Raw genomic sequence first — 27,994 nt, forward strand, 5'->3', positions numbered from 1 at the left:
TGCTATGCACCTGTCACCCCTTCACAAGGGAAGGGTGGAGGGAAGAGGGCTAGGAGCTCAGGGTTATCTTTGACTACATAGTGAATTCAGAGCTAGCCTGGGCTATGTGAAACCCTGTCCTTAAAAAAAATACAGTAACAGAGCACAAGAATGTGTAACTATGGAGGCAGAGAAGAGTTATGAGGGCCACAAGTCAAGGGATGCTGAGGGTGGCTGGGGTCACTAGAAACCATAAGTGAGACAATTTCTCCCTCAAAGCCTCAGAGAAACCCACCCCTGGACACCCTGATCTTGTCAAGGAGACTCTTAGGACTGTGAGCCAATAAACTCTAGCCTTTGTGCTTTGTATAGTGTGTGTATAGTGTGTCTGTATGGTGTAGATGCTTGTGCATGTACGAGCCTGTGGGTATACAAGGAGGCCAGAGGATGACAGGTGCCTTACTCAATTCCTTCTCTACCTTGAAATTTTTGTTTTTTAATTATTTTATGGCCTCATGGTGGTGGCACACACCTTTAGTCCCAGCACTCAGGAGGCAGAGGCAGGCAGATTTTGGAGTTCAAAACCAGCCTGGTCTAAAAAGTGAGTTCCAGGTCAGCTGGGGCTACACAGAGAAACCCTGTCTCGAAAAACCAAAACAAAAAAGAATTATTTTATGCGTGTGGGTGTTCTGGCTGCATGTATGTCTGTGCACTATATGTGTGCCTGGTGCCCACAAAGGTCATAAGAGAGCCCCCTTGAACTGGAGTCACAGATAGCTGTGAATGGAACCCCGGTCCTCAACAAGAGCAGCAGATGCTCTAGACTGCTGAGTCACCTCGACAGCCTCCACCTTAACCTGTGAGACTAGGTCTCTCGGTGGATCTGACTTACTGCCTATGGCTCGGTCTGCATGTGGCCCAGCCCACAGCATCAAGTTGGGGTGCACTGTGAGCAGGTTCTGCTGACCAGCTTGTTCTTGGGCCAGCACAGAAAGTGCAGGCACTGTGACTGCTGAGTCCAGCCTGGTGTCTTGCTCTAAGACGCCACTACATGTGCTCTAGCTGGAGGCTGGTGGCCCCTGCTCTGGGAAGACAGGGGACGGGAGGGGGACAGTCACTGGGGAGGACAGCTAACTGGACGTGCCAGCTTTCAAATCTTCAGATTGTGATCACCCCGAAGTTTAGAGTCAGACCCTCTCAGGCGTTTGGAAGTTTTGAATGTGTGCCTTAAGGAACTCTCAGGCCCACAGGGTCCCTACCACAGGCTGAAACTTGAAGATGGTAGGAAAGGAGACTGGCACAGATCTGCCCCAAACTGGGCAACACTGCAACACCAGGAAGCCCACCCCAAACTGCCCCATGAACTCCCCCAATCCCACTCAGGCCCAACACCAGCCTTCCCTTTCCATAGCCCCTCCCACCCTGCACCTCCCAGCCTTGAGTCCTGACTGCTGTGTCTTTGGACCTTGACTGTTCCCTGCTTTAACCCCCGTCTCTGATCTCACAAACCTTTTCTGGAGTCAGAAGGGATGTGCCCTGGTTGTGGGAGGTTGGGCAGCAACAGTGGTTTCTACAAACTCAGGTACCTGTGTGCCACCTACCTGCACATGGACCCTGAGCACAGACCTGGGCTAGAAGGACTGTGCACTCATGACATGAAAGTGAGGTCTAGGGAACCAAGGGTGACAGCTGACCGGGTGGAGAGTGCGGAGCCAGGTAAGTAGAGAGCCTGCCGTTGGTATGCAAGTCCAGGACAGAGCGCTGGACACACACACACTCACACGCACACGCACTACTGGGGTCTGCTATGTCCAATGCGAAGCACTTCTTTCTCTTCATTCACACCAGGAGCCCCCAGCCTGCTGGCACCAGTTGGAAGAGTCCTTGTTGGAGATCAGAGGGCCTTTCCTGGTGCATACTCCAGGGCCACTTTGTATTTCTGGTGATGCTGGTCATTGGTCCTCACCTGGGGACTGTCCCAGTTTAGTTACTATTGCTGTGATAAGCACAATGACCAAAAGCAACACCCAAGGAGGAAAGGGTCACAGTCCATCATCAGAGGAAGTCAAGGCAGGAATCTGGAAGCAGATGGTTGTTCACCATTTGATGTGGGTGCTGGGAACCAAACTCCAGTCCTCTGCTAGAGCAGCAAGCCTTTATTTATTTACTTATTTATTTAATTTATATTTATTTATTTATTTATCTATTTATTTATTTATTTTTTGTTTTTTGAGACAGGGTTTCTCTGCGTAGTTTTGATGCCTGTCCTGGATCTCGCTCTGTAGACCAGGCTGGCCTCGAACTCACAGAGATCCACTTGCCTCTGCTTCTCTAGCATGTGCCACCACTGCCTGGCTGCAGCAAGCCCTCTTAACCATGGAGCCATCTCTCCAGCCTTTTTTTTTTTTTTTTGAGTTTTTACCATGTAGCCCAGGATGGACTTGAATGTCCTCCTGTCTCAGCCTTCAAATGAGATTTACAAGAATGTGCACCACACCTAGCCCCACTGTGCCAGGGGCAGCAGCTGACCACAATGTCTAGAGTCTGGATGCTATCTCTAGGACAGGCCTCCAACAACTGCCATCCTTCAGCTGCACTCTGGGGATGGAACATCAAGCCCCACTCTGTGCATAGGCTGTGTGGCCTAAACTGGAGAGGCCAGGCCCAGAGGGAGCAAACTGCCCTGTGGGAACAGCTTGATCAACTGCATTGACTGACGACCTTCACAGGCACCTCTCTTCTAAAACCCACCCTCTGCCTCTCTCTGGGATTGAAGGTGTGCACCATCATACCTGGCCCAGTATGCTGTACTTTTTTGGATTATAACAAGACAGACTGCATGTTTGATTCAAATACAATTTTTTTTTTTTCAGTCCTTGGGATTGCCTTTTTTTTTTTTTTTTTTTTTTTTTTTTTTGGTTTTTTGAGACAGGGTTTCTCTGTGTAGCTTTGGAGCCTGTCCTGGAACTCACTCTGTAGTCCAGGCTGGCCTCGAACTCACAGAGATCCGCCTGCCTCTGCCTCTTGAGTGCTGGGATTAAAGGCGTGTGCCACCACTGCCCCACTGTCATTTATTTTAAAGATTTATTGTATACACCAGATCTCAGTATAGATGGCTGTGAGGTAAATCACCATGTGGTTGCTGGGAATTGAACTCAGGTCCTCTGGAAGGGCAGCTAGTGCTCTTAACCTTTGAGCCATCTTTCCAGCCCTCATTCCTTGGGATTAAACAAAAGACCCTGTGCATACTAGACAAGCCTACCCTTAAACCACGCCTCCAGCCCCTCACTGGGGATTCTAGGCAGGGGCTCCACCCTGACCACGCCCCCAGCCCCTCACTGGGGATTCTAGGCAGGGCTCCACCCCTGAGCCACGCCCCCAGCCCCTCACTGGGGGATTCTAGGCGGGGCTCCACCCCTGACCACGCCCCCAGCCCCTCACTGGGGATTCTAGGCAGGGCTCCACCCCTGAGCCACGCCCCCAGCCCCTCACTGGGGGATCCTAGGCAGGGCTCCACCCTGACCACGCCCCCAGACCCTCACTGGGGATTCTAGGCGGGGCTCTACCCTGAGCCACGCCCCCAGCCCCTCCTGGGGGATTCTAGGCAGGGCTCCACCCCTGACCACGCCCCCAGACCCTCACTGGGGATTCTAGGCGGGGCTCCACCCTGACCACGCCCCCAGCCCCTCACTGGGGGATTCTAGGCGGGGCTCCACCCTTGAGCCACGCCCCCAGCCCCTCCTGGGGGATTCTAGGCACAGCCTCTACCCGAGCCACGCCTCCATTCCTTTACTTTATGTATGCACGTTTATTCAGTGTGTGTGTGTGTGTGACAGCCTGGGTGTGAAGATCTGAGGACAACTTGCAGGAGTCAGTTCTTTCCTTCCACCATGTGCATGTGGGTTCCAGGGATGAAACTCAGGTCATCAGGTATGGCAGCAATGAGCTTTACCCGAAGAGCAGGCTTGCTGACCCTGCACAACTGTGTTCAGAACCTCCCTGTCAACCTTACTGTGTGTGGGAATCTGAAGGATGCTCAGTGACCACCCAAATTCTCCTGGCCTCTCCACATCCACTCCTTATGCCACATGTGGGGACAATGGTGATTACCTGTGGTTTGTGTCCCTGTGACCTTTGTGCCCCTCACTGTGGAATGAATACTTCAGAACTGTACACACAGCTGTCCTGCCAACCTGAGGCAAGGCTCCCCAGAGAACTTGAGGTCACAGGAACATATTGCTGTGGTTTTCAGTTGAGCTATACATCTTAAGAGTGATTCTGCTAAGATAATAAAGGTGGGAACTTGGGATCGTCACTATCTTGGCTTCAGTGAGGCACCCAGCAAGCAATCCTCTAGGGGACCTGATGGACACGACCCAGCAAACACCTGCCTTTTGGAAAGTCTGGAGGCTGTTAGACTGTTTTGGCTGAGGCCACAGGGAGAGCAGTTGCAGGGAGGAGAGCTGGTGGTCACTGGCTACAGTAGCTTTGATGCTCACAGGCTCCACAGGGTCCTTTGTAGCAGGAACCCACAATTCATCTTAAATCAGTCAAAAGTGGGGAAACACCAAAGTCGTTAACACTCACTCCCACTCCATGCTGCAATGAAAGGTCCCTTCCCCTTTCTGTTCCCCACCATCAAGTCCTGCATGAAACGGGCTCACGATGCTGTCCATGTTGGTCTCAGACTCCTGGCCTCAGGATCCTCCAGCCTGAGCCTCCTCAGAGCTGACACTATCACCTCAGTAGTCAAGCTGTCTCCACCTCCATGTGCTGGGATGACAGGTGCAAACCGCTTTTTTTTTTTTTTTTTTAATTTATTGTGTATATAGTGTTCTGCCTGCAGGCCAGAAGAGGGCGCCAGATCTCAATACAGACAGTTGTGAGCCACCATGTGGTTGCTGGGTATTGAACTCAGGACCTCTGGAAGAGCAGTCAGTGCACTTAACCGCTGAGCCATCTCTCCAGCCCGCAGACCACTCTTATCTGGTGACGGAACTCAAGCGTCTGTGCAGTACAGGCAAGCATAGCAGCAAACGAGCTACATGCCTATCCCATTTTATACTTTTCAAGACAGTCTTATGTAGCCCAGACTAGCCTCAAGCTTACCAGGACCCTGAACTCCTTTTTAAAGACAAGGTCTTGCTGGGTGGCGGTGCAGGCAGATCTCTGAGTTCAAGGCCAGCCTGGTCTACAAGGTGAGTTCCAGGACAGCCAGGGGTAGAGAGAGAAACCCTGTCTTGGAAGAAAACAAAAGACCCCCAAAACAAATAAATGAAACAAGGGTCTTCCTGAGTAGCCCTGGCTAGACTGGAACTCACTTTGTAGACTGAGTTGACAGAACTCAATGATCTACCTGCCTCTGTCACCTGACTACTAGGATCGAAGGCGTGCGCCACAACTGCTGGCTAAGTCTGATTTAAAATTTTCCATTTATAGGCCAGGCAGTGGTGGCACACACCTTTAATTCCAGGTCTCAGGAGGGAGAGGCAGGTGGATCTCTGTGAGTTCCAAGCCAGCCTGGTCTACAGAGTGAGTTCCAGAACAGCCACATAGAGAAACCCTGTCTCAACTTTTTTTTCTGTTTATTGTGTGTAGAGGTCAGAGGTCAATGTGGAGTTGGGTCTTTCCCATGTGTCCTAGATCAAACTCAGGCCACCAGGCTTGGCGGCAGGCACCTCCATCATCTTTCTATGCCCCAATGTAAGAGCAAGGAGGGGTCAAGATACAAAACTGAAATGTCCAAATTAAAGCTTGCCCATTGGAAGAAGGCAGTTGGGCCATTGGCATGTATATTAGAAGGTTGTTGTTGGACCACACCCCTTATCTTTTTCTTGGTGGCTCCCCCATGATGCTCAGTCTCGGTAGTTAGGTAGGTGCTGGGCCATCCATGACCTTGGACGGAAACCTCTGGAATCCTGAGGCAGAGTCAGCCCCAGTCTATAATGCCACCATGTAAGGGTGAGGGTCAGGGTTCAGTCCCCTGATCCCAAGTGAAGATTCCTGCAGAGTGGTCCGTGCTCATGTTTCCAGCACTTCAAAGTTGGAGACAGGAGGACCCTGGAGCCCAGTGGCCAGGCAGCCTAGGAGGATGCCACAGATGGGGTTCTCTAGAGGACCAGTGCAGAGGGACAAATATGTGAACACACATCCATCAGAATTTATTTTTCTCCAGGCAGGGTTTCTCCGTGTAGCTCTGGCTGACCTGGAACTCACTCTGTAGATCAGGCTGGCCCTGGACTCTGAGTGCTGGGATTAAATAGCAAGAACAGGGGCTGGGGACCTGGTAGTCACTCAGTTCCAGGACAACTAGGGCTCTGCAGAGAGACCCTGTCTCAAAATCCCAAAACAAAACCCAGAAGTGCTGGTGATGTCCCAAATGGAAAGTGTAGAAAATGAAAGTGCAAATTGTTTTCAAAAACTGCATCACCAGAACTTCCTTTGGTATATGAGGAAAAGCCGAGGAGGGAGTATGAGCGGCTGAACAGGCAGCTGGGGAAACGCTCACAAAGTGGCAGGACAGGCTGCCTGGAGCCATTCAAGGGTCAGGCCTGCACTGTGATTAGTCCTGTCCAGGGCAGGGACTGTGGTCCCTGAGGGCATCTGGATTGAAGTACCACTGGCTGCAGGTGGAGGTGCCCTGGGCCTCTTCCCAGACTTCCTGGTTTATCAATGCTGCTTCTTTACTGGCCTGGGAGGAAAGTTCCAGCACCTGGCAGATGATCCTGTGGAAAGAGAAAAGAGAAGGGACAACTTTGTTTGTGGCCATAACTCTAATGGAGATCTTAGAAAAACAAACTTTTTAAAAGACATTTATTTTGTTGTGTGCAGCTCACCTGTGGGGGTCAAAGGACAATTTACAGGGATCAGGTCTCTCCCAGGTCCTGGGGACTGAACTCAGGTTACCAGGCTTTACTTGAGGAGTGATCTCAGGACTCTAATGGTGACTTTGAAAGTGACAAGAGTTGTAAGGCAGGGCAGAACGCTTGCAATGGCTGCAAACTTGGGGGCAAACGTGCGTGCACATGTGCGTATGTGTGCCTGTGTATGTATCCATGTTGCTGGAGACAGAACCAGGGCCTTGTGCATACTGAGCAAGAACTGTGACCGAGTTCCCTCCATTCCATGATGTCCCTTTTATTGTTTCTTGAGACAGTACCCAAGTTCCCTAGGCTGACCCTGAACTGATGACCCTCCTGCCTCAGCCCCCAAGTAGCTGAGACTGACAGACCTGCGCTCCCAGGTTTGTAGACAGGGTCTCACTCTAATGCTGGCATTAGCCAGTCTTGAATGCATGCCTTCATCCTCCTGCCTCAGACTCCTATTTATCTGGGACCTCAGTGCCCCCCCCACCCCCTCTGAACAGTGGACAAATTTTATGGGAGGAGACCCTGCTGGAGCCAGGCCAGATGTGAGACTCAGCCCATTACCACACGGCCATACCCTGTCTGTCCCTTTATGCAAGGCTAGGTGTCTTCAGACTTTAACAGCCCCTAGGTAATGGAAGGCATGGGCCGAAGTGTGGATACTGGGTGCATCTGTACTGCTTACAATACTGACAGGGAAACTGCTGGCCAGATAGTGGTCACAAGCACCAGAGACATCCTCATCCTCTGCTCCATGTGAGTGGTGGCTCACCTACCCTGTGGGACAGTTCTGGGTGTGGTGTGCTTCAGAGTCCCTGCAAAGTCCTTTGGGCATCTCCTTGAATGCATTTAGCACTGTGAGAGCAGATGGAGCAAGATTTTTTTGGGGGTGGCCAAAATGGCTTAGTGGGTGAAGGTGCTTGCTGCCACGTCTGCCTGATGACCTCAGTTTGATCCCTGGGACCCACACAATGGAAAGAGAGAACAGATTCCCAAAGCTGTCTTCTGATCTCCACACTCATGCCTTTGCATGCATGTGCCCAAACACATAAAAATATATACTTAAAAAAAATCCAAAACATGCTGGGCGGTGGTGGCGCATGTCTGTAATCCCAGCACTCAAGAGACAGAGCCAGGTGGATCTCTGTGAGTTTGAGGCCAGCCTGGTCTACAGAGCAATATCCAGGACAGGCACCAAAACTACACAGAGAAACCCTGTCTCAAAAAACAAAACAAAACAAAACAAAACAAAACAAAAAAAACCCCAAAACATAAGAGCTGGGTGTGTGTGGTGGTACATGCCATTCTAGAACTCTGCGAGCTGAGGCAGGAGGATTCCTGTAAGTTCAATGCCACACTGGGTTATATAGTGAGACCTAGTCTCAGAAAAACACACAGAACAACAATGTAACTCAAGAAACCCCAAAACTGGCCAGACGCTGGTGATGCACATGCCTTTAATCCCAGCAGTTGAGAGACAGAGGCAGGCAAATCTTTGAGTTCAAGGCCAGCCTGGTCTACAGGACAGACAGGGCTGTTACACAGCGAAAACCTGCCTAGAAACAAAACTAAACCAAAATCCAACCAACCAACCAAAAAGAAACCCCCAAACATCCTACTGAGACTGTATCTGGAAGATGTATAATATGTGTTGAGCAAACTGTCGGGTCCAGGAAAGGTTCCCTCTGTCCCCTGGTGACCCAGTGCTGCAGTCCAGGGCATGACAGTGAGTGTGGAATGCTTTCCCCGCCCGTGCTGGTCTCAGGTCTCTACTGTCCCCAATCCTACTCTGCTGGACTCTGGCACGGTATGAATCTATGGCTCCATTGCACCCAAGGCCCCAATATCTCAGAACTCAGAAGCAGGCCAGAAGCTGACCAGTGACTGCCAGTCACTAGGGCAGCAGTGACACAGCCTGGCCACTTTGGCAATGTGGCAGCTGTGAGGCACTCACAGCAGAGGCCCCAAAAGCTGGCTTTCCAGATAGAACCAGCCTTCACCTGAGATACCAGCTGGGTGGGGTTCCATCCCCAGCACCCCAACTGAAAAGGAAGGAAGGGTGGAGAGAGGAGGGGAGAGGGAGGTGCACTCCACACCTGTGGAGCTCCAGGTCCTTCTTGGCGGTCAAGTCCCTGAGCTCCTCCAGCAGGCACAGCACTTGTGCACTGGCATCCTCCGGCACCTGTGCAGTGGAGTCCCGGGAGCAGATGCCCAGCTCGCCCAGGAGCTGCAGGGTGGTCCTCAGGGCTGGCTGCAGATCATCTGTGGAGACACGGGCTGTTAGCAGGACTCTGGCGCCCAAAGCAATAGCTGTTTTGCTGTGTGGAGTTAGTTGGCTCTTCTCTTATACTCAGGGAATGGGAGCAAAGGGAGGGATCCCAGCAGATCTCACCCGTCCCTGGCGAGTGTGGGTGCCAAGGGCACACTGATAAGGGGGTCAGTGCTGAGCGTACAAGCGGTGCCTGCATGACAGCTGCCCAGCAGGGCTTCCTGTGGACCGAGGGAGCTGAGGCTTCAGGTGCAGCAGTGCTAGCTGCTGCTCTGCTCTCACCCTCTTCTTGCGGCCGCAAGAACACAGTCTAGAGATTCCGCTGTGTGTTAAAGCTACACCTAGAAATTTCAAGGCACTTTCTAGTGGGAAGCCATTTATCACGGAATATTTGGTGTTACTCAGCTTTAGTACTCAGCTGCTCCTCGTTATGAATTTCTTGTCCTCCTAATTCCCATAGAATGTGTATGTGTGAGCAGCCTGCTTGGGCCAGTACTGGGATAATCCCGCAGGCAGGGCCTGCTGCCTCTGAGTTCTCTTCTCCCGTTGCAGCATTTGAATTGGGTATCTGCCTTTGCAAATACCCCCTTTTAGCTACATTCAAAGATAGGGCCAGCTCCAAACAAAACACTGAAGGACAAGTGAGGAACAGAATAGCTATCAGACCACCTGCTAGGCACCTGAAGCCCCTGAACTGAGGTAAAAGTCCTGTCCTTTCGGGGGCAACCTGGCTCCGAGATGCAGCTTTGCTTCTTGTGCAGATGAAGCTCAGACCATCCCTTGCCTTCAGGACTAGTGGCTTTCCAGAGCAACTGACTGAGAACGGAGGAGGTTTTTGATATCCAGGTGGAGTAAAGAGTGAGGCAGATTTCCTGGTGTCATAGAGTGGCGTGGTGAGAAGAACAAGAACAAGACAGTTTCTCTGGAGAGGGTAGACAGAACCGCGTGGCCAGAGAGAAGAGAAGAGGACAGATTCTGTAGAGGGTAAAGCAGATCTCTTGTAGAGCTTTCTGAGAGCCCGGAGTAAAGAGCCAGGAAGGATAGATGGAGGACGAAGGGACAGAGGACGAAGATGAGGTCAAAAGCATACTAAAGCTTACTAAAACTATGAGGACAGGAAAAGTGGGCACAGAGAGGAGCTGAATGTGAGGATGGAGCTGAAGCTGTATAGACAGAACTTTGTCATAGAGGAATAAAGTAAATGGACAAAAGAGCTTGGTGTATCTAGATTCATTCCCGCACTGTTGGTAGCATCTCTCCTGGGCCCCCTGGGAAGGAAATTAAGAAGCTGGACCTCAAAATTTCTGAAACCCTGTGTCCTTCTACTGTGAGCTGACAAGCAAGATGCACCTGCCAGATGTGGCCTGGACCTGCACTTCCTGGCCTCCAGATCCAAACACATGAGATTCTGGCATCTGCAGCAGCTGTGAGAGGTTGTGGTGCTGACAGCCACAAATGTCCCAGGCACAGGCCTGCACTGCATGCAACCAAGCCTGGGCCAAGAGGGTTAAAGCACCTGTTCCCTGCAGTGTCTGCAGTGCGTACAGACTGCTGCTCTGTCCTCACCTCGCAGTCAGTGTGCAGGTTTGTGCTGGGTACAACACGTCAGCTGTGGGCGGTTTGGTAGGAGGATGGCTACAGGTTCCAGGCCAACATTGTGCCACTTTGTTGCTCAGACTGGCCTGGAACTCACAGCCTCCCAAGGGTCAGACAATAAGTGTAGGCCACTGTACCTTTTTCCTTGTTATGTAGCCCAGGCTGAACGAACACTATGCAGCTGAAAGATCCCCATGAGGACATTTGCTCCAGAGAATCCCCCAAATACACACAGCACTGGTTCATTGGTGACCTCCCCAACACCCCCACCCTATTGGCAGGGTGGAGGCACCTAGAATATGGTGCATGTGAGCCTTGGGGCTCCTTCCTGCTGTGGTAATGCCACACAGCAGGCTGTTCCTACCTAGGAGCTCCTGTCCACTTCCCTGCATGTAGATGGCCTGCACGGGCAGCTCATGTCGAGTGGTGTCCAAGGCTGTGGCCAGTGTCTTGTATTGCTCCTTGAAGCTCTCTGATACAGCCTGGAAAGGGCCCAGCACCTCCATCTGCAGGCAAAAGGGGACACTGTAAGACACACTAGGCTCACCCACACAGGAAGGAACTATCTGCATGCAGGAAGGAATGGGCCTTGCATGTGCTGAGCCCTGCAGGTCTCCAGCCTCAGGTTTCCTGGCCACAGGAAAGTCACAAGGTTGGAGGCTGGCTGAGCCATCTTGTCCAGGTAACAGGATCCCCTCTAACCTGTCCTGGATAGGACACTGTTGCTGTGCTAGGCACCAGGGTGGGATGGTAGCTGACATTGCTGCCATCAGGTGGCAGGTGCCAAGGATTGTGCACATCTTGTGGCAGACACAGGTGTCCATACACAGTCTATGCTAACATCAGGAGCAGAGTGGGCAGAATGCAAGAGGTGACACCCTGATCCTTGCTCCCTCATGCACCCCTGGCTTCAGGAGCCTTCTCAGACCAACCTGGGCATCCAGGATAGTAGCCAGCTCCTGGTGTTTCTGCCGGAGCAGCAGCTGGCGCCGCAGCTCCAGAACCCGCCCCTGTAGCCTCTCCTTCTCACGGCACATGGCTGCCAAATCCTTCTCAGCCTTCTCCTCCAGCAGAGTCAGGTTCTCTTCCATCTGTGGGTGCAAGACCAACTTAGTTGGGGTGCGGGATACAACAGAAGACACACTGGTGCTCATGAGGGTCAACAAAACTCACCTTCACAGACAGCAGGGTCAGCAGCAGTGTCTGTGACTCCATCATGTCCATGGTCTGCTGCAGATCCTGCAGGGGTCCAGCTGTTCAGTTCCCAGTGAGCCATGTTGACCTGGCTCTTCCGGGCATGGCAGAACCCCCAATCTGTGTACTTTATAGGTTCAAACGGAACTAGTGTCCGAGGGGTTGGGGATGGAGCCAGGTCTCACCTTGCCTGGGAATTATATGGGTGTTACCCCACTCAGTATATGGGCACACTGTCTTGAGCACAGACCCATGGGCACCACAGCCCTGGCCTCAATCCTGGAGGACTGGCTGCCTCTGCTCTGAAGCCTTGGCTGCTGGGAGTCAGACCCACCCACTGCCTGCTACCCCCATGCTCACCCGTCTCTTCTTGTGAAGGGTTCTCTTTCTCTGAGGGGTGGTGAAGGACGTCGACTCGGATTTCTCTGACGCTGTCCTGTCTAGCTGGGGAGGCTCTCTGAACATGCTTTTGTCTAAGATAGACCATTTCATTTATTTAAAAAAAGCCTTTCACTTGGCTTATGGAGATGTAGTCCAGTTTGGCCTAAGACTCAATCCTCCTGCCCCAGCTAGGGCTTCAGGCTTGTGCCACCATAAATGGCCAAGAACATAACAGGTGTCTCTAGACTCATGACTCAGACTGTCACAAGAGGAAGATGTCACCCCCAACCCCACCACCCAGGCCCTCACGCTGCTTATGATTACAGCACTGCCTGGGGCCTGTGCCTGCTTCAGCCACCCCACCTGGGACCTCCACCTGCTGCTGCCACCCCACCAGGCAGGAGAGAACTGACCCACACTGCCATCTGAGAACACACTGGGACTCACAATCCTAGGCCTGGTGTGCATGAAAGGCACAGACTCTTCTCACAGTAGTGAGTCAAATTGGCAACAAGGGCTTTCTGAGCCTGGGGACCATCCTTATAAGCTCAGCCACTAAGGGGCTAAAAGAAACCACTTACCATTGATGGCTGAAAGGTCTAGGTCGAGTGGAGCTGTGCCATGCCCTTCCAGCATGGTGGACTGCAGGTTTCCTCTTCCCATCACCCGGCTGTCCTCTGTCCAAAGAATGCCAGAGTCATTGGGCCTGCACCTCTTGGTACAGTACTGCTTGGGGCCCCCAGGACTGTTTCTTCCAGGGTGTGTGGGTGCTGGACTCTTGTGCCTGTGAGCTCCATGGCTGAGGTGAGGGGCAGCTCTTCAGTCCTCTTATCCTTGTGCACAGACTTACAGAACCGTGAGCTTAATAAGCCTCTTTAAGTGTCTTGTTTTTAGTAAGTTATTTACTTTGGTCAGTGAGACTGTTATGGGCTGAGGTCCTTCCAGGTTGGTCCTAGGGACTGAACTCAGGGCACCAGGCATGCAGTCAGTGCCTTTACTGGCTGAGTCATCTCACGGGGTGGGGGTGGAAGAAATCTTTCTTATTTAAGATTCCGTTTTTTTTTGCTAAGTGATGGCACACACCTTTAATCCTAGCACTTGGGAGGCAGAGGCAGGCAGATTTCTGTGAGTTTGAGGCCAGCCTGGTGTATAGAGCTAGTTCCAGGACAGCCAGGGATACAGAAAGAAACGCTGCCTTGAAATACAAACAAACAAAGATTTACCCTCCCTTTTTTTCTAAGATTTTATTGATTAGATACACAGTGTTCTGCCTGCATGTATCCCTGCAGGCCAGAAGAGGGCACCAGATCTCACTATAGATGGTTGTGAGGTGCTATGAATTGAACTTAGGACCTCTGGAAGAGCAGCCAGTGCTCTTTACCTCTGAGCCATCTCTCCAGCCCCTAAGATCTGCTGAGCCTTCTCTCTAGCCCCAACAAATCTTTCTTCAGAAGAGCAAATTACTGCCAAGCATAATTCACCCATACCTTTACTCTAGCACTCAGGAGGCAAAGGCTGGTGGATCTCTATGAGTTACAGGACAGCCAGAGCCACACAATGAGACCTTGTCTTAAAACCAGAGAAACAAACAACAACAACAACAACAAACCCTGTCACCTCCCCAGGCACAGGCATTCTAAACAGATTAAAGGGACCATGGGTGCCATTAGGCTTAGTGTTTCTTCTTTGTGGTGCTGGAGATAGAGCCCTGCTGAACAAGTCCTGGGGTGATCATAACCCCAAAAGCACAATTTGTAATTCCTAGAGATAAACAAAAATCTGTTCAAAGTGGCGACCTATAAGAGAGGTAGACAGGGGCTCTATTTACTGAGTTTACAGCAGTGCTACATAGGGAAACAGAAACTTCACAGTACCACAGGAGCTACTAACTTCTGGAGCTATAAAGTTAGTAGCGCCTGTGCTCAAGGCCCAACCCAGCACCCAGGAATTCAGAACTTCCTTCAGATACAAGGCAACTTCTGGGCCAGTCTGGGCTACATGAGACCCTGTGTCAAAAAACTGGGGGTGGGTTGGCTGGCAAGCCTGATGATGGGACTCGATCCCCGGAACCCACAGGAAGCTGGAAGGAGAGAAGAACTCCACAGAGCTGTTCTCTGACGCCACGTGTGCCAAGGTGCCAGGAACCACCAATGATGACAAAATGAAATAAAATAAAAGTAGTTCCTCAACTTTGACCAGGGGCGTCCTGTGCACCCTCAATCAGCAGCTGTGGCTCCATTCACCAAAGGCCAAAATCCAAATAAAATGTCTGCATACATCCCTAACCAGTCATAACCACTGTTAGATGAGGACCCTGTTTGAATCCAGGCAGGTCCTGGCCCCTGACTGGCCCAGCTTCAAACAGACCTCAGGATATGAGAAAATCCTAGCCAGACTAATGTGTTGCTCTCATCCCCGACTGGGGAATTTTCTTGATGCTGTTTTTTGAGACAGGGTCTCATGGAGCCCAGGCTGGCTTCAATCTCCCCATGTGGCCAAGGATGATCTTGAACTCCTGATCTTCCTATCTCTACCTCCTAAGTGGCCAGGTGTCAGGCACCCAGTGGGCTGTAGTTTCTGCAGAGCCCCTAAACCAACAGCAAGCAGCAGCTCCTGGCCAATCCCCACCTGCTCCCTGGATCTGCAAGTAGCTCCGTGGGCATATGGCTGTGCCCTCAGACACACTGCCCCAGGCTCCCATCACAAACACTTGAATAACATCCTTTCTGACAGAGACCCCTTGATGGTCAGTTTTCACTGCCAATCTGACACAATCGAGGATCCCCTGGGAAGTGAGGGGTTGTCTGGATCAGGCTGGACTGTGGGCATGTCTGTGAGAGGTTGTCTTGATTGCTCTAGGGGAGGCCGGGCAGCTCCTTCCCTGATGCCAGAGTCCCAAGCCCCACGCCACAGCCGTGCCCCACCTTTGCTCCTTGGCAATGCGCTGGTCTTCCTTCCCTCAGGTGGCTTCCCAGCAGCTGGTACAGAAACCTGTTATGGAATAGTCAGAGGTCAGGCCACTTGACCTTTGATGTATTTGCTTAGAGGTCAGAGAGATGCAGGAGTCTTGAAACTGTGTATACAGGACAAGCAGGATTTGTTTAATGGGAGACAGTCACATTCATCAGACATGGGAAATTAATGGCACATCTGCTGGACTGCCTTCAACACCCAGCCATCTCAATGGGCCTGTGCTCCTGCGTGCTCGGAAGGTGCTGGAAACTGACTTCCTATGGCATTTCAAAATGTGCTTGTTTTCTATACATATTACTTTGTACTTAAGAGGACACCAAATTTCTACACTGGCATAAGTCTTCAACGTTTACAAACAGCAACAGCACAACAAGCAACAGTCGGTGTCAGGCTGCCAGTTATCCCAGGTAAAGCAAGAAGGAGCACGATGGGGGTGACGTGGTTCATGCCCTTCGCATTCCCACTGCAGCAGGGGACTCTCCCTAGGAAATAAGGAGGCAGCAGGGTGGGAGAGGAAAACTAAAACCTACTCCTTGCAGAAACCACCCAAGCATATTCAGACTAGAGTGAAGAAGTTTGCCAAGTGTGAGGGTCACTCTGGGCACCCAGGCTAGCCTCAGAGCCAGCAGGCTGCAGACTCCCAGCCAGGCTCTCAAGGGCACGAGAATCAGCCTCGAAGAGCAGAGTGCAAACTCTGCCTCTCACCTGCCTGACAGTGGGGCTCATGTTTACACTGGCCATGCTCACACTGGGACCACCGCAGCCTTGGCTCCAGAACTTGGTGTCACCTCGCTCCAAAACTGCTTGTGTCTGTGCCCGCCCCTCAGACCCAAGCTGCATAGGGGTACACATGAGTAGGAACACATATGCACACTCAAGCAGATCTGGCTACCTGTCCTGGTGGAACTCCAATAGCAGGTGTTGTAGACTATTATTTTAAGGTGTGTGACTTTTATGTTGCATTTGTTTAACTCTGTGAAGCTGTGTTACTGTGCCTGTGTAAAACACCTGATGGTTTAATAAAGAACTGGCCAATAGCAAGGCAGGAGAAAGGATAGGCGGAGCTGGCAGGCAGAGAGAATATATAGAAGGAGAAATCTGGAGGAAGATAGATCAAAGAATGAGAGAGGAAGGAGGAGGACATCAGGGGCCAGCCACCCAGCCAGTCATGGAGTAGGAGTAAGATTTACAGAAGTAAGAGAATGAGAAAAGCCCAGAGGCAAAAAGTAGACAGGCTAAGTCAAGAAAAGCTGGCTAGAAACAAGCCAAGCTAAGGTCGGGCATTCTTAATTTAAAAATCAGTCTCCATGCGCGATGTATTTGGGGCTGGGTGGTGGGCCCCCCAAAAGACCAAAGACCAACTAACAACAAGCTGGTCTGTGGGACTTAGAGTCAGTCCAACGAAAAGAGCCCATTGTGAAAGTAACTGGAGGGAGTGTGACCAGTGAATTGAAGAGTTGGCTTAGTGGGTAAGAGCACTTGCTGTTATGGAGGACCTGGATTCAACTCCCAGAACCCACATGGTAACTCCAGGGGATCCGATGCCCTCTTCTGATGGGTTGGCTGAGAGGGAGCTTGCCTAGCATGTGTGAGCCTTACATTCAACTTCAGCACCAGGAGCTAAAAACAAGAAGTTGGGCCAGCGGGTAAAGGTGCTTGCCACCAAGCCTGACAAGCCAAGTTTGATCTGCAGGACCCCTGTGGTAAAGGGTGGGAATCTATTCCCACAAGTTGTCCTCTGACAGTCATATGTACATGTTGGCCTGAACCCTGCTCCTAATGAGTAAAAATACGTTTTAAAAAGTCACGATGAATTTCATTACTTGTACATTCAATGCTAATTAAAATGTTTCAATAGCAGACCCTTAACAATTGCAGACTGAGAATGGCATGTGCTGAAGCCAGATGCCATCCTCACACATCATACATGAAAGCCTATGGGAACCCAAAAAAAGCCACATGCTAAGGAGGGACACAGGGTTCAGGGTCTTGAGATCCCCCTCTGCTAGCACCTCCCCGACACTGACTCAGCAGTCCATGCAGTTAACCCCCAGGCTGTGGCACAGGGAAGGCCTATGTTCCATCCTTACCATGACACAGGCCCGTGCACACATCTGATTATTGTGGGATAATCTTTTTGTACACTGTGAAGATGTGTCTCTGCCTAAGGTGCCTTCTGACTGGTGTAATAAAGAGCTGGATGACCAATAGCCATGCAGGAGAGAATAGGTGGGACTTCTGGGAAGAATCTGAGGCTCTCATGATTAAGCCAGTGAGACTCTGAGGGAGTCAGATATACAGTATGCAAAGAGGTAACGAGCCATGTGGCAGAATGTAGATTAATATAAACTGGTTAATTTAAGTTTTAAGAACTAGTTGGGAACAAGTAAGTCTAAGCTAAGGCCAAGCTTTCATAATTAATAAGATGTCTCTGTGTCATTATTTGGAAACTGGTGGTCTAAAGAAAGTCTGACAGCATGTGACCAACAATCAGGGGTTGGATGTGGTGGCTCCTGTCTTTAATTCCAGCCTTCAGGAGGCAGAGGGAGATGGATCTCTGTGAGTTCCAGGGCAGGTAGGGATATGTAGAGAGACACTGTCTAAAGAAAAACAAGAAAGAAAAAAAAAAAATCTATAAATACTGGTCTTTTGATTTGAAAACAAATCCAAAACTTGCACTTCTTGACACGAGAATTGCTGGCCACAGATGCCAACAACTGGCCACAAAGGCCAACTACAGAAAACTCTGAGACTCAGGAGGGTGAAAATGTCTGACTTAGAAAATATTTGAACAGACAAGTGCACAATGATGTGAGAATTTAATGATCAACAAGTGGGGCTGTGGAGACACTTGGAGGGTCCGAGCTGTCACTCAGAAAGCCTGAGTTTGAATCCCCAGCACCTACATAAAAACAAATCCTGGAAAGGTGTGGGAGTCTTTAACCCAGGCAAGGGATGAGGGACACAAAAGGATCCTGAGAGCTGGAAGTTCAACAAGCTCCTGTCACAAGAGGAAAACACCTGATATTTCACTCTGGCATCCATATGTGCACACATGGTTGTACAACCTGCCACACACACACACACACACACACACACACACACACACACACGCACACACACATACACACACGGAAAAGGACAAGCAACCAAAGTAGAGCAATGTCCACCATCAACTGACTTCGTGATGCCCACATCCCCAGGACCTCCCCAGTGTGCCTGGAGAAATGTGAAATGGTGTGATAGTTTGAATAACCACTGGGCAGGTTTTGGTGATGCCAAACACTTGTGTTCCCTGTGAGCCAGCTTCTGGAGGAATGGAAAAATACAATATGGGCCGAGCACCCCTTATCAGAAACCTGAAATCTGAAACTTGAGAACACTGAATTTCAGATCCAGGCACTCACCTGACCCACTCAGGGAACCGGCTGCTCAACCGGAAGTGGCTTTACTCAGGACATGAGATGAGATCCTCCAAGAATCCTCAACCTGTGAGAGAACTCCACCCTGGATCAGCCCTTCTGAGAGCCATTCAGTCACAGGAGAAAGCAGCAGGCTAATGTGACCATGACAGTAGACACTCAAGACTCTAGCCAGATCCAGGGACCACCTGCTGGGGTACCAGAACCAAAATGCCTTGTGTAGACACAGGGGGGGGGGCGCTGTGGCCAAGCCTTCAAGGCAGCAACAGCAACAGAATGAATGGAAGCAGGGATAAGTAGCTTGGGGAAGCTGCCTGCAGGGTGATGTGAGAATCTCTTCCCTCCAGCCAGACTTCCAGTCACAGACCCAGGAACCCTGGGAACCCTCATCCCCTTCCCAGGGCACAGGCGAGGCAGTGGAGAACATAACATTCTGATTATCATAAACCAGATTAAGAGCAGGGAATGACCTTGTCTTGCTCAGCAGTGCACCCTGACCTAACAGATAACAGGAACCTAATTGTCTGCTCCAGGGATGGTGTCACCACAGGGATGAACCTGCAGCTGACTGAACTCTCCAGAGCACTCCCTGACCTGAATGTGTTTCCCTCATTCCCGCTCAGCACTGTAGCTTTTGGAGTGCTGGGGACATGTGTGGGGTGCCAGAAAGACCTGCTAGCCTTGCTTATTAACAGCTATAAATAATACACAGTAAGTCGCAGAAGTGAAGGCCACCGAAGTTAGACATTTCACACCATTCTGAGTGGGATGGCAAAACCCCCCAGGCCAGCTGTGCCTGTGACCCTCACCAAATGCCCGCTGTCAGTGCCCATCTCTCTGGAGCCATCTGGGTTATGGAGGGGATAGTGCTGGAGGACAGACTTGACAGAAGAGACCCCAAAAGCAAGAGGGGCAGAGAAGGAGGTAGAGGCCCAGAACATGGAGACTAACACTGATACCCCTCTGGCCAGAGACTCGTGACTGTGCCCCAGGCCTGGAGGTTGCAAAGGTGCCTGGCAAAGGCCCTCCAAGGTGCCCTCCATTCCCACCCACTCACAGTGGCTCCAGGAGTAAAGGACTCCATTACCTTCTTCGTTTTCTTCTCATAATCCAGGTATCTGGACTCAACCACTCTTCCTCCTGTAGGCAACACAGTGTTTGTCACAGAACACCAATACCGCACCATGAAGACACAGAGCATGGCCAGGACCCCACAGTGGAGAGCCGGGGCCACTGGCTCTTCATGCTCAATGACAGGAGGAGCACCAGCCCTTCTGCTCCCTGCAGAAGGCTCCTTCAGCCTCCCCAGCTATGCACAGGGCAGCTACTGCATGTAGAAACCTTCATAGGACACTTAGTGTTTACAAGACATTTGTAGAGCACCTCTTGTATGTGGGTCCTTAGAGTAGGAGCAAGTTTTCAAGTAAGATCAAAGACATTCTAGAAAGTGAAAGCCTGGGGCCAGTGGGATGGCTCTCTGGGTAGAGGGCTCGCCACCAAGTCTGATGACCTCACTCAGATCCTAGGACCCACATGGTAAAGGAGAAATGACTCCCAAGAGCTGTCCTCTGACCTCTACGTGTGCAGCCCCTCACCCCAAGCAAGGAAGTGTAATTTTTAAAAAAGGAGGAGGAGAGCTGGCTCTGTGGTTGAGCGCTTGTTGCTCTTGCCGAGGACGGGTGTTCCCAGCAACCACATGGAGGCTTACAACTGTTTGTAACAGCAGTTCAGGGGGAGTCAGTGCTCTCTCTGGTGTCTAAGAGCATCTCCGTTCATGTGCACATAACCCCTCCCACCCACCCAAAAACAAAACAAAGCAACGACAAAAAACCCACACCATCTTGGGTCCAACCCACCCTGGGGGAGTTCATCTCTGTTTTATGCTTCATCGCAGTAAAGCTTGGCTCACCGCTGAGGTCTTGCTTTTCCCACCTTCCCATTCTTTAAATCAGGAGAGAATAAAGGTCCATTCCTGTAACCCTAAATGATACCATCATGATGGAATAGCCATGTTGGCATGGACTTGAGGCTTTCTCGCCTGAGATCTAGCAGAGGCTTTGAGGGCACAAAGGATTTAAAAGGCCAAGTGAGAGTTTGCCTGGGGCTTGCTTGTACCAGGAAAAAGCTTGGAAAATGCAGCCCAGATGTAGGGATCTGACCCTGGTTCAGTTTAACCTTGTTGAGCCTGCAGCCAAAACAAATGGACCCACCGGCCTATGTGCCGGCCAGCTCTCAGATCCTACTTGCTAGCCATGGGCACTCTAGACTCTCATCACAGCTGTACTTCGTTCTGCACCTCAGCTACTCATGCTTCTCAATTAAATGAAGTTACCAGATGAAAAGAAATAATAACCAAGCTGAAGACCGGAGAGCCCCAGAGCCCGGGAACAGGGAAGTAGTGCACATGGCTCCCGTTTCCTGCATGGTCAGTCCCTGTGTGGACTCTTTCCCACTGGGAGTGGGGACGTCTATGCCCATGCTCTTTCCTCCTACATCCACTTCTGCCTTTATCATGGGTAGGACCCTCATGAGACTCACACAAATCCAGGCCCCATTGGCGGTGGCTGAGCCTGGGCCCTCTGGCCTGGCCCAGTGTTAACAAACAGGCAGCACGCAAACACGTCAGAGGTTACAAGACTGCCAGGCTGGGACCACTCAGTGGCTGTGCACTTGTCTAGCATATGTGAGGCCCTGGGCTCCATCCCCAAGATTAAACCCCCAACCCCACAAAGCCCCACCGGGTCCAGTGATCACGGTCAACCCTGAGGGCCTGAGTAGTCCACAGGGCCCCTATGGTGCTAGGAGAGAAACAACTCCCCCAAGTAATGTTTGACCCCCACATGTACGCCATTCATGCTCCTACCATCCCCCAAGTATAATTCAAAACAAAAGAAGACTATGAGGCTGAAGAGTACTCACTGCTCTTCCAGGGGACCTGAGTTTGGGCAGCTCACCATGTTTCTGAATGGAACTTGTGTCCCCAGCACATCTAGACCTACACCTTCTAAGGGACCTGTCCTGAGAGCCTGATGCCATGGCAGAAGGGACTCCAGCAGTCAAAGGACACTTCAGTGACAAGGAGAACCCTGAGTCCCCAAAGGCATGCCACTGAGCAGTCAAAGCTTCAGACTTGTTTCTGCCTCCCTCCCCCCCAAGAAACCCCTTTCATGAACATTTATCACCCCAGCCCTCAGGAGGCTGAGGCAGGAGCATCAGGAGTTGACAGGCAACCTGGGCACCATGGGACTTTCTCAGAAAACAGAGCTAGCAGGAAGGTTCAGCATGTAAGGCGCATGCTGCCCAGCTGGATGTTCAATCCCTGGCCCTGCATGGTAAGACAAACTGACTCCCACAAGTTCCTCTGACTTCTATACTCATGATACGGCATGCACACCCCTCCAAGGAGATAAACATATAATAAGAAATTAAACAAACAAAAACTGCTAATGAGGACAAAACAAAACTTCCCTTAAAGCGCTTACCTTGTACTCTTCTTCCCTTTGTCTTGTGGGCACCAGTGACTATGGGCTTTCTACAAGAGAGCAAAGAGAGATGTGTTGTTCATCCTGCTGCAAGAGCTCTGCAGAGCGAGAGCCACCTTTTGCCAGCTGGAGCTGGGCATGTGATGGCCATCCCTAGGATAAGCAGGAGGTGGCGCCTCCACAGGAAGAGCACCAGCTTCCTTCTGAAGACAGTAGAACACTGGTCATGAGCTGCCCTCACTCCTTGTACACAGGGATCAGAGCTTCCCGTCCAGGGCAAGATCCCTGTCTTAGGCTGGTGTGACAACAGCCAGACAGGTGTGAGGGCTTAGGAAATGGATGGGGGGGGATGGAGGATTTTCAAAGCCACACACAGCACAGGGGCTGGAGAAGACGTATCAGCAAGGTGGACAATGGGAGGAAGGCAGCAGGGAAGAGCCCTGCAATTGGAACTCTCCAGATCGTCCCTTTAGCTCCAGTAGTAGGGATGAGGGGGCAGGGCAGGGGAGGGGACTATGACACAGCCTTTCTCTGCAAAGGGTCAGTTTTCTAGGCTCCCAGTCACCGTCATGAGCAGCAGCAACTATTCAACTTTACTATTCCAGTACCAAGGCTGACACAATGGGTGGACCATGTGCACAAAACTTCACTGACGTAGCACATTTGGGTTCACACAATCAATGTTCATGTGCCACAAAAGAGTTGTATTCTTTTAGTATCTTTTATTTTTACTTATTTATTTAGTGTATGTCTATGTGGTGTTTGTGTGAGCAGGTGCTCGTGTGCCACAGCCTGTGTGTACCACAGTGCCTGTATAGAGGTCAGGGGACAATCTCAGTGAAGGTCACCTTTCACCTTCTCATCCATGGCTGCCTAAGCCAGGCTAGCCCGTCCTTGCACTCCGATGGACTCTCCTGTTTGGGCCTCCCATCTCCCTGTGGGTTGTGCTGGGATTACAGACACCAGGCTAACCCGACCTCGCACTCCAGGGGACTCTCCTGTTTGGCCTCCCATCTCCCAGTGGGGTGGGCTAGGATTACAGGCACTACTGCATCCAGTTTTTATGTGGCTTCTGGGGACCCAAACTCAGGTTGTCGGGCTTGTTCAGTGAGTAACACCACAGCCCATGCCAAAATTCATCACTTTCATGCTAGGACTGGACAGACAGCTCACAGGGAAGAGAGCTTGTGCCCTTGCAGAGGACTTGAGTTCAGTCCCCAGCACCCAGGTAAGTGGCTCACAACCACTCCAGCTCTGGGGATCCCAAACCTCTGCTGCACTCACATGAGCACACCTACATGCATGGAAGTTAAAAGCAGGGCTTCTGGTGTTGGCTTCTCCCTGCAGCCTACAGATGGTAGGGCTTTACCTTGGGAAGCAGGGGAAGGAAGCATCTCTGGCTGAGGCAAATCATACCATGGGGGTGCGCCATGGACCTGGAGAGCATGGAGGCCTGCAGCACCACCACAGGGCAGGTGCACCTGCTGTGGTCCCTCAGGGTGCCCTAGGGCCTGCCCATCAGTCATGGAGGCTTCAGTAACATGGTCCTGTTCTGTGGCCACAACCACCCCCTCTTCAGAGCTGGAAGTCTGAGGTGTAGTGCTGGCTAAAAGGCTCCACCCACAGGCCTCTTCTCTTAGCACAGTTTAAATTTGACGTAGTGTGTGGTGCCCATGTGTCCTGACATGCACATGGAGGGCAGGGGACGACTTATGTAGTTGGGTCTCTCCTTTCACCACACAGGACCTGGGAATCCTGAGGTCATGAGGCTTGGGAGCAAGCACGCCTACCTGCTGAGCTGTTACATACACCTGCTTGATGTCCACCCTGAATAGAGGTGGCACAGAACGCCCTTTGCTGCAGAGACTCACCCCTGCATGTGACCCTCATTCTCCAGACTCCTAAGAAGCAAACACCTCACCGAAGGGCCAAAGAGGAGTGCAGCAAGCCCTTTGGTGGCAACCACAGAGCTCCCCGAGGCCTGGAAAAAGGTCTGTGCTAGGACTAAAGGCATGCCACCAAGTTGGATCACGTGTTTTTTTTTTTTTTTTTTTTTTAAAAAAAGGGGGGGGGGCTGGAGAGACGGCTCAGAGGTTAAGAGCACTGGCTGTTCTTCCAGAGGTCATGAGTTCAATTCCCAGCTACCACACGGTGGCTCATAACCATCTGTAATGAGATCTGGTGTCCTCTTCTGGCCTGCAGGCATTCATGCAGGCCGAACACTATATACATAATAAATAAACAAATCTTAAAAAAAGAAAAAGAAAAAAAAAAAGATTTATTTTATATGTATAAAGTGTTGCCTGCATGTGTGTATACACACCATAATGGTAACATTTGTTAGATCAGAGTTACATCAAATACGGAAGGCAGAAATAATTAAATTTCAATTATAATAGAGCTAATGGGGGGCTGAAGAGACAACTCAGTGGCTAAGAGCACTGGCTGCTCTTGCAGAAGACCCAGGTTCAGTTCCTGGTGGCTCATTAACTGTGTGTAACTCCAGTTCCAGGGGCACTGTTCTGGACTTCACGGGCACCAAGCATGCACATGGCACGTAACTGCCTCTGCCTTCTGAACACTGGGATTAATGGTGTGTGTCATCATGTTAAATTAAAAATTAATTTATATTTGTGTGTGTGTTTACACACACAAGCATGTCTGTCTGTGTGTATGCTATGATATGTGTAGGTGCCCACAGAAGCCAGAAGGAAGCATTAGGCAACATACTTGGACACATAAAACAAGTAAATAAAATACATGGCTAACAGATCTGTAATTCAGGGATTTCTGCCTCAGTGGCTTTGGTTATCACTTCTCTCTCCTGAAGACCTGCCTTCCTGACAACTTAGCCCTACTGGCTTCTATGATATCACCTAGCTCCACAGGGCATGAACTATTAAACACAGTAGGCCAAGGTTTCCAAAGCAAGCTGCACCTCATTTTACACCTTCAGCATGGCTGTCCCTAAGTGTGCAGAGTTGGAATGGTACAGGTCCAAAGCCATAGTCAAATCTATTACTGTCCTCAGTATACAACATAAGGGTTGTTTTTTTTTGTTTTTTCGAGACAAGGTGTCTCTGTGTAACAGCCTGGCTGCCCTGGAACTCGTTCTGTAGACCAGGCTGGCCTGGAACTCACAGTGATCCGCCTGCCTCTGCCTCCCGAGTGCTGGGATTAATGGCATGCACCACCACTGCCCAGCTTACACCATAAGGTTTTTGTGACAAATTAATTTTAACGAGATCTTTAGCAACCCCGTTAAGACCTGTCTTTACTCTGCCTTCTCCACAACCTCCTCTAGTGGACAAGATCCTCATCTAAACGTCTTCTGCTCTGCTCTGCCTGTGCCATCATCAGCTCTAGTTCTCCCCACCAGTCCTCTCAACAGTCCCCACTAAGGGGGCTTTTGAGATTCTCTACGGACCTCCTGACTTAGGCCTGTGATCACCCTGTAATAGCTCTTGTGACTCTTGGATTGGTAGGTGGGCCCTTCTAGTCAGGATATCCAGAGCTACACAGGGAAACTCTGTCTTGAAAGACCAATACAAAGAAAGAAAGAAAGAAAGAAAGAAAGAAAGAAAGAAAGAAAGAAGTATTTCTTTAAAAATTTTGTTTTTGTTTTGTTTTTCAAGACAGGGTTTCTCTGTGTAGCTTTGCACCTTTCCTGGAACTCACTCTGTAGACCAGGCTGGCCTTGAAATCCGCCTGCCTCTGCCCCCCAAGTGCTGTGATTAAAGGCGAGCACCACCACTGTGGGCTCTGTTGTTTGTTTTTTTTGAGACAAAGTTTCTCTGTGTAGCCTTGGCTGGAGACCAGGCTGGCTCAAACTAAGAGATCCGTCTGCCTCTGCCTTCTGAACACTGGGATTAATGGTGTGTGTCATCATGTTAAATTAAGAATTAATGTATGTTTGTGTCTGTGTATATGCTATGATACGTGTACGTGCCCACAGAAGCCAGAAGGAAACATCAGATCTCCTGGAGCAGGAGTTACAGGCAGTTGTGAGTATGGGTGCTGAGAACTGAACCCAGGTTCTCCGCAAGAGCAGTAAGTGCTCTTAACCACTGAGCCATCTCTCCAGTCCCTCTATTAGTTTTCTTCACACATTCTCTCTCTCATGTAAGATCCTAATGTTAGAATCCAGCCTTTGCTGGAATTGTGAGGAGTTCTAGCAGTGGGTCCAGGAATGACAGAGCCGTAGTACAGAAAGTTAGCCTAGGCCTGGGTGTGGTGGTGCAAGCCTATAATCTGCAGAGGCAGAGACAGGTGGATCTTGTTAGGTCTCAAAGAACCCTGGGACAAGTGTCTGTCTGAGGTGCCTATTTAACTTATCAAAGTAGATGCTGGCCACCAGGTTCTCCCAGAATCTCTCAGCATCCCAAGTACCTGTTACAGAGTCATCCTGGCTGGCACACCCCGCCCCCTACCCTCCACCTCTCCAGCCCCTGAGCTTCCCTCCCTTCCCCCAGCTTCTCTATATAACTCAGCCATTTTGCCTACTTGGTTTGTTGGTTTCCAGGTGCTCTCTTTGCTCCTTCTCTCTTCCTCTCCCTCCACACCCCTCTCTCCTCTCAGTCTGCTGGTCAGGTTCAGTTTGGATTCTTCCAGATGTCACTGGCTGTCCTTTCCCTCACATGTACAATAAACCTTGTTGTCGACCATTCCTTGGGGCAGTCATGTCCTCCTTTTTCATTCAGATCTCTGTGATCTGTGAGCTAGAGGCTAGCCTGGTCTCCATTGGGAGTTCTGTGGCAGCAAGGGCTACAAAGTGAGACCCTGTCTCAAAGATAAAAAAGAAAACAAAAACGGATTGAGAGAGGATCTCAGGTAACTCAGGCTGTCCTTGAACTCTGGACCCTCCCACCTCCTGAGCCCTGTGCTGCTGACAGGCATGCTTCACCACACCTGGTGCCATTAGCATCAACCCGCCCAGATGTAGATTTTTATCAATTCCCAGATATTATTCTCAAGCAATTATTTCATAACTCCCCGACTCTTCTCCTATCAGTGCTACAAAACTCCTTTCAGTAAAGAAGGAAACCTGAATTCTAAGAAGAAACGATCGACGCTCCTCCAATACTTCCCAAGCTCACTAACAAGGATGAATCCCGGCAGTGCTATACTGCAGAAAACTGATCACAGCTGGTGATGGTGGCACACACTTGTCATCTCGGCACTCGGAAGGAGTTGGGGGACCTGGAGTTTCAGGCTATCTTTGGCTACCCAGAGTTCAAGCCAGCCTGGACTACAAGAGACCCTGTCTTAAAACAGAGCAAGCCTCACACAAAACCCAGGAGGTGGAGCATGCCCCCAGATGCAAAAGCTAGACACCGTGAGGCCAAGACACCCGCCGCCAACATCGAAGTTCCACGCGCAACTCCAACTCCGGGCCCCGTCCGGGACCCCAGCTCCCGAGCGCGAACAGGAGACGCTCAGGGCCCGGGCCTCCAGTCTGGGAGGGATTCGGGGAGTCGCTCTAAGGATCCCCGTTCTCAGGCTCGGCTACCCGTCGGCCCTGTCTCTGGCCTCTGACCAGCCCTGCTGCGCCCCCCAACTCACCCCGCGCCCCGCTCCGAGGAGTCCGCCATTTTCCCGCCTTCCACTCAAAGGCAGGCTTCTCAGGGCCCCGCCCGCAGGGAGGCAGGGAGGACCGCGTAGCGTCGCGACTGGTGGGTGTGCTCGGCACGCAGCGTGCCCGGCGAGCGCCAAGCCGGCACTTAGTGGGGATCGCCCAGGAAAGGGCGGTGTGAGAGGGCGTGGATTAAAGTCTTTCCTCAGAGGCGCCGGCTTCCGGCCACACTCGGAGAGCGCGCTAAATGCTAGCGGGAC

At 51.0% G+C, this 27,994-nt stretch overlaps 1 protein-coding gene across 4 annotated transcripts; it reads right to left on the reverse strand.

Moving 5' to 3' along the window:
* Window positions 1-6,119: 6,119 nt before the first annotated feature.
* On the reverse strand, window positions 6,120-27,991 carry Haus8 (HAUS augmin like complex subunit 8). 4 transcript variants are annotated; one of them, XM_052752504.1, is made up of 13 exons: window positions 27,725-27,991; window positions 26,666-26,941; window positions 22,163-22,212; window positions 19,768-19,820; window positions 18,666-18,868; window positions 15,210-15,276; window positions 12,867-12,962; window positions 12,265-12,377; window positions 11,884-11,949; window positions 11,643-11,801; window positions 11,075-11,216; window positions 8,942-9,107; window positions 6,120-6,704 (listed from the first exon to the last, which is right to left on the reverse strand). In XM_052752504.1, exons 7-13 carry the CDS (start codon window positions 12,946-12,948, stop codon window positions 6,542-6,544), a joined length of 891 nt encoding a protein of 296 aa, XP_052608464.1. In that variant the 5' UTR covers window positions 12,949-12,962; window positions 15,210-15,276; window positions 18,666-18,868; window positions 19,768-19,820; window positions 22,163-22,212; window positions 26,666-26,941; window positions 27,725-27,991; the 3' UTR covers window positions 6,120-6,541. The 4 variants fall into 4 exon arrangements, with proteins under 4 accessions (XP_052608464.1, XP_052608465.1, XP_052608463.1 ...); XM_052752505.1 differs by having other exon boundaries at window positions 18,666-18,871; XM_052752503.1 differs by lacking the exons at window positions 18,666-18,868; window positions 26,666-26,941.
* Window positions 27,992-27,994: the final 3 nt, after the last annotated feature.

Source organism: Peromyscus californicus, unplaced genomic scaffold, assembly GCF_007827085.1.
Source record: "Peromyscus californicus insignis strain IS unplaced genomic scaffold, ASM782708v3 Scaffold_23__1_contigs__length_62951481, whole genome shotgun sequence".
NCBI classification, from domain to species: Eukaryota; Metazoa; Chordata; class Mammalia; order Rodentia; family Cricetidae; genus Peromyscus; species Peromyscus californicus.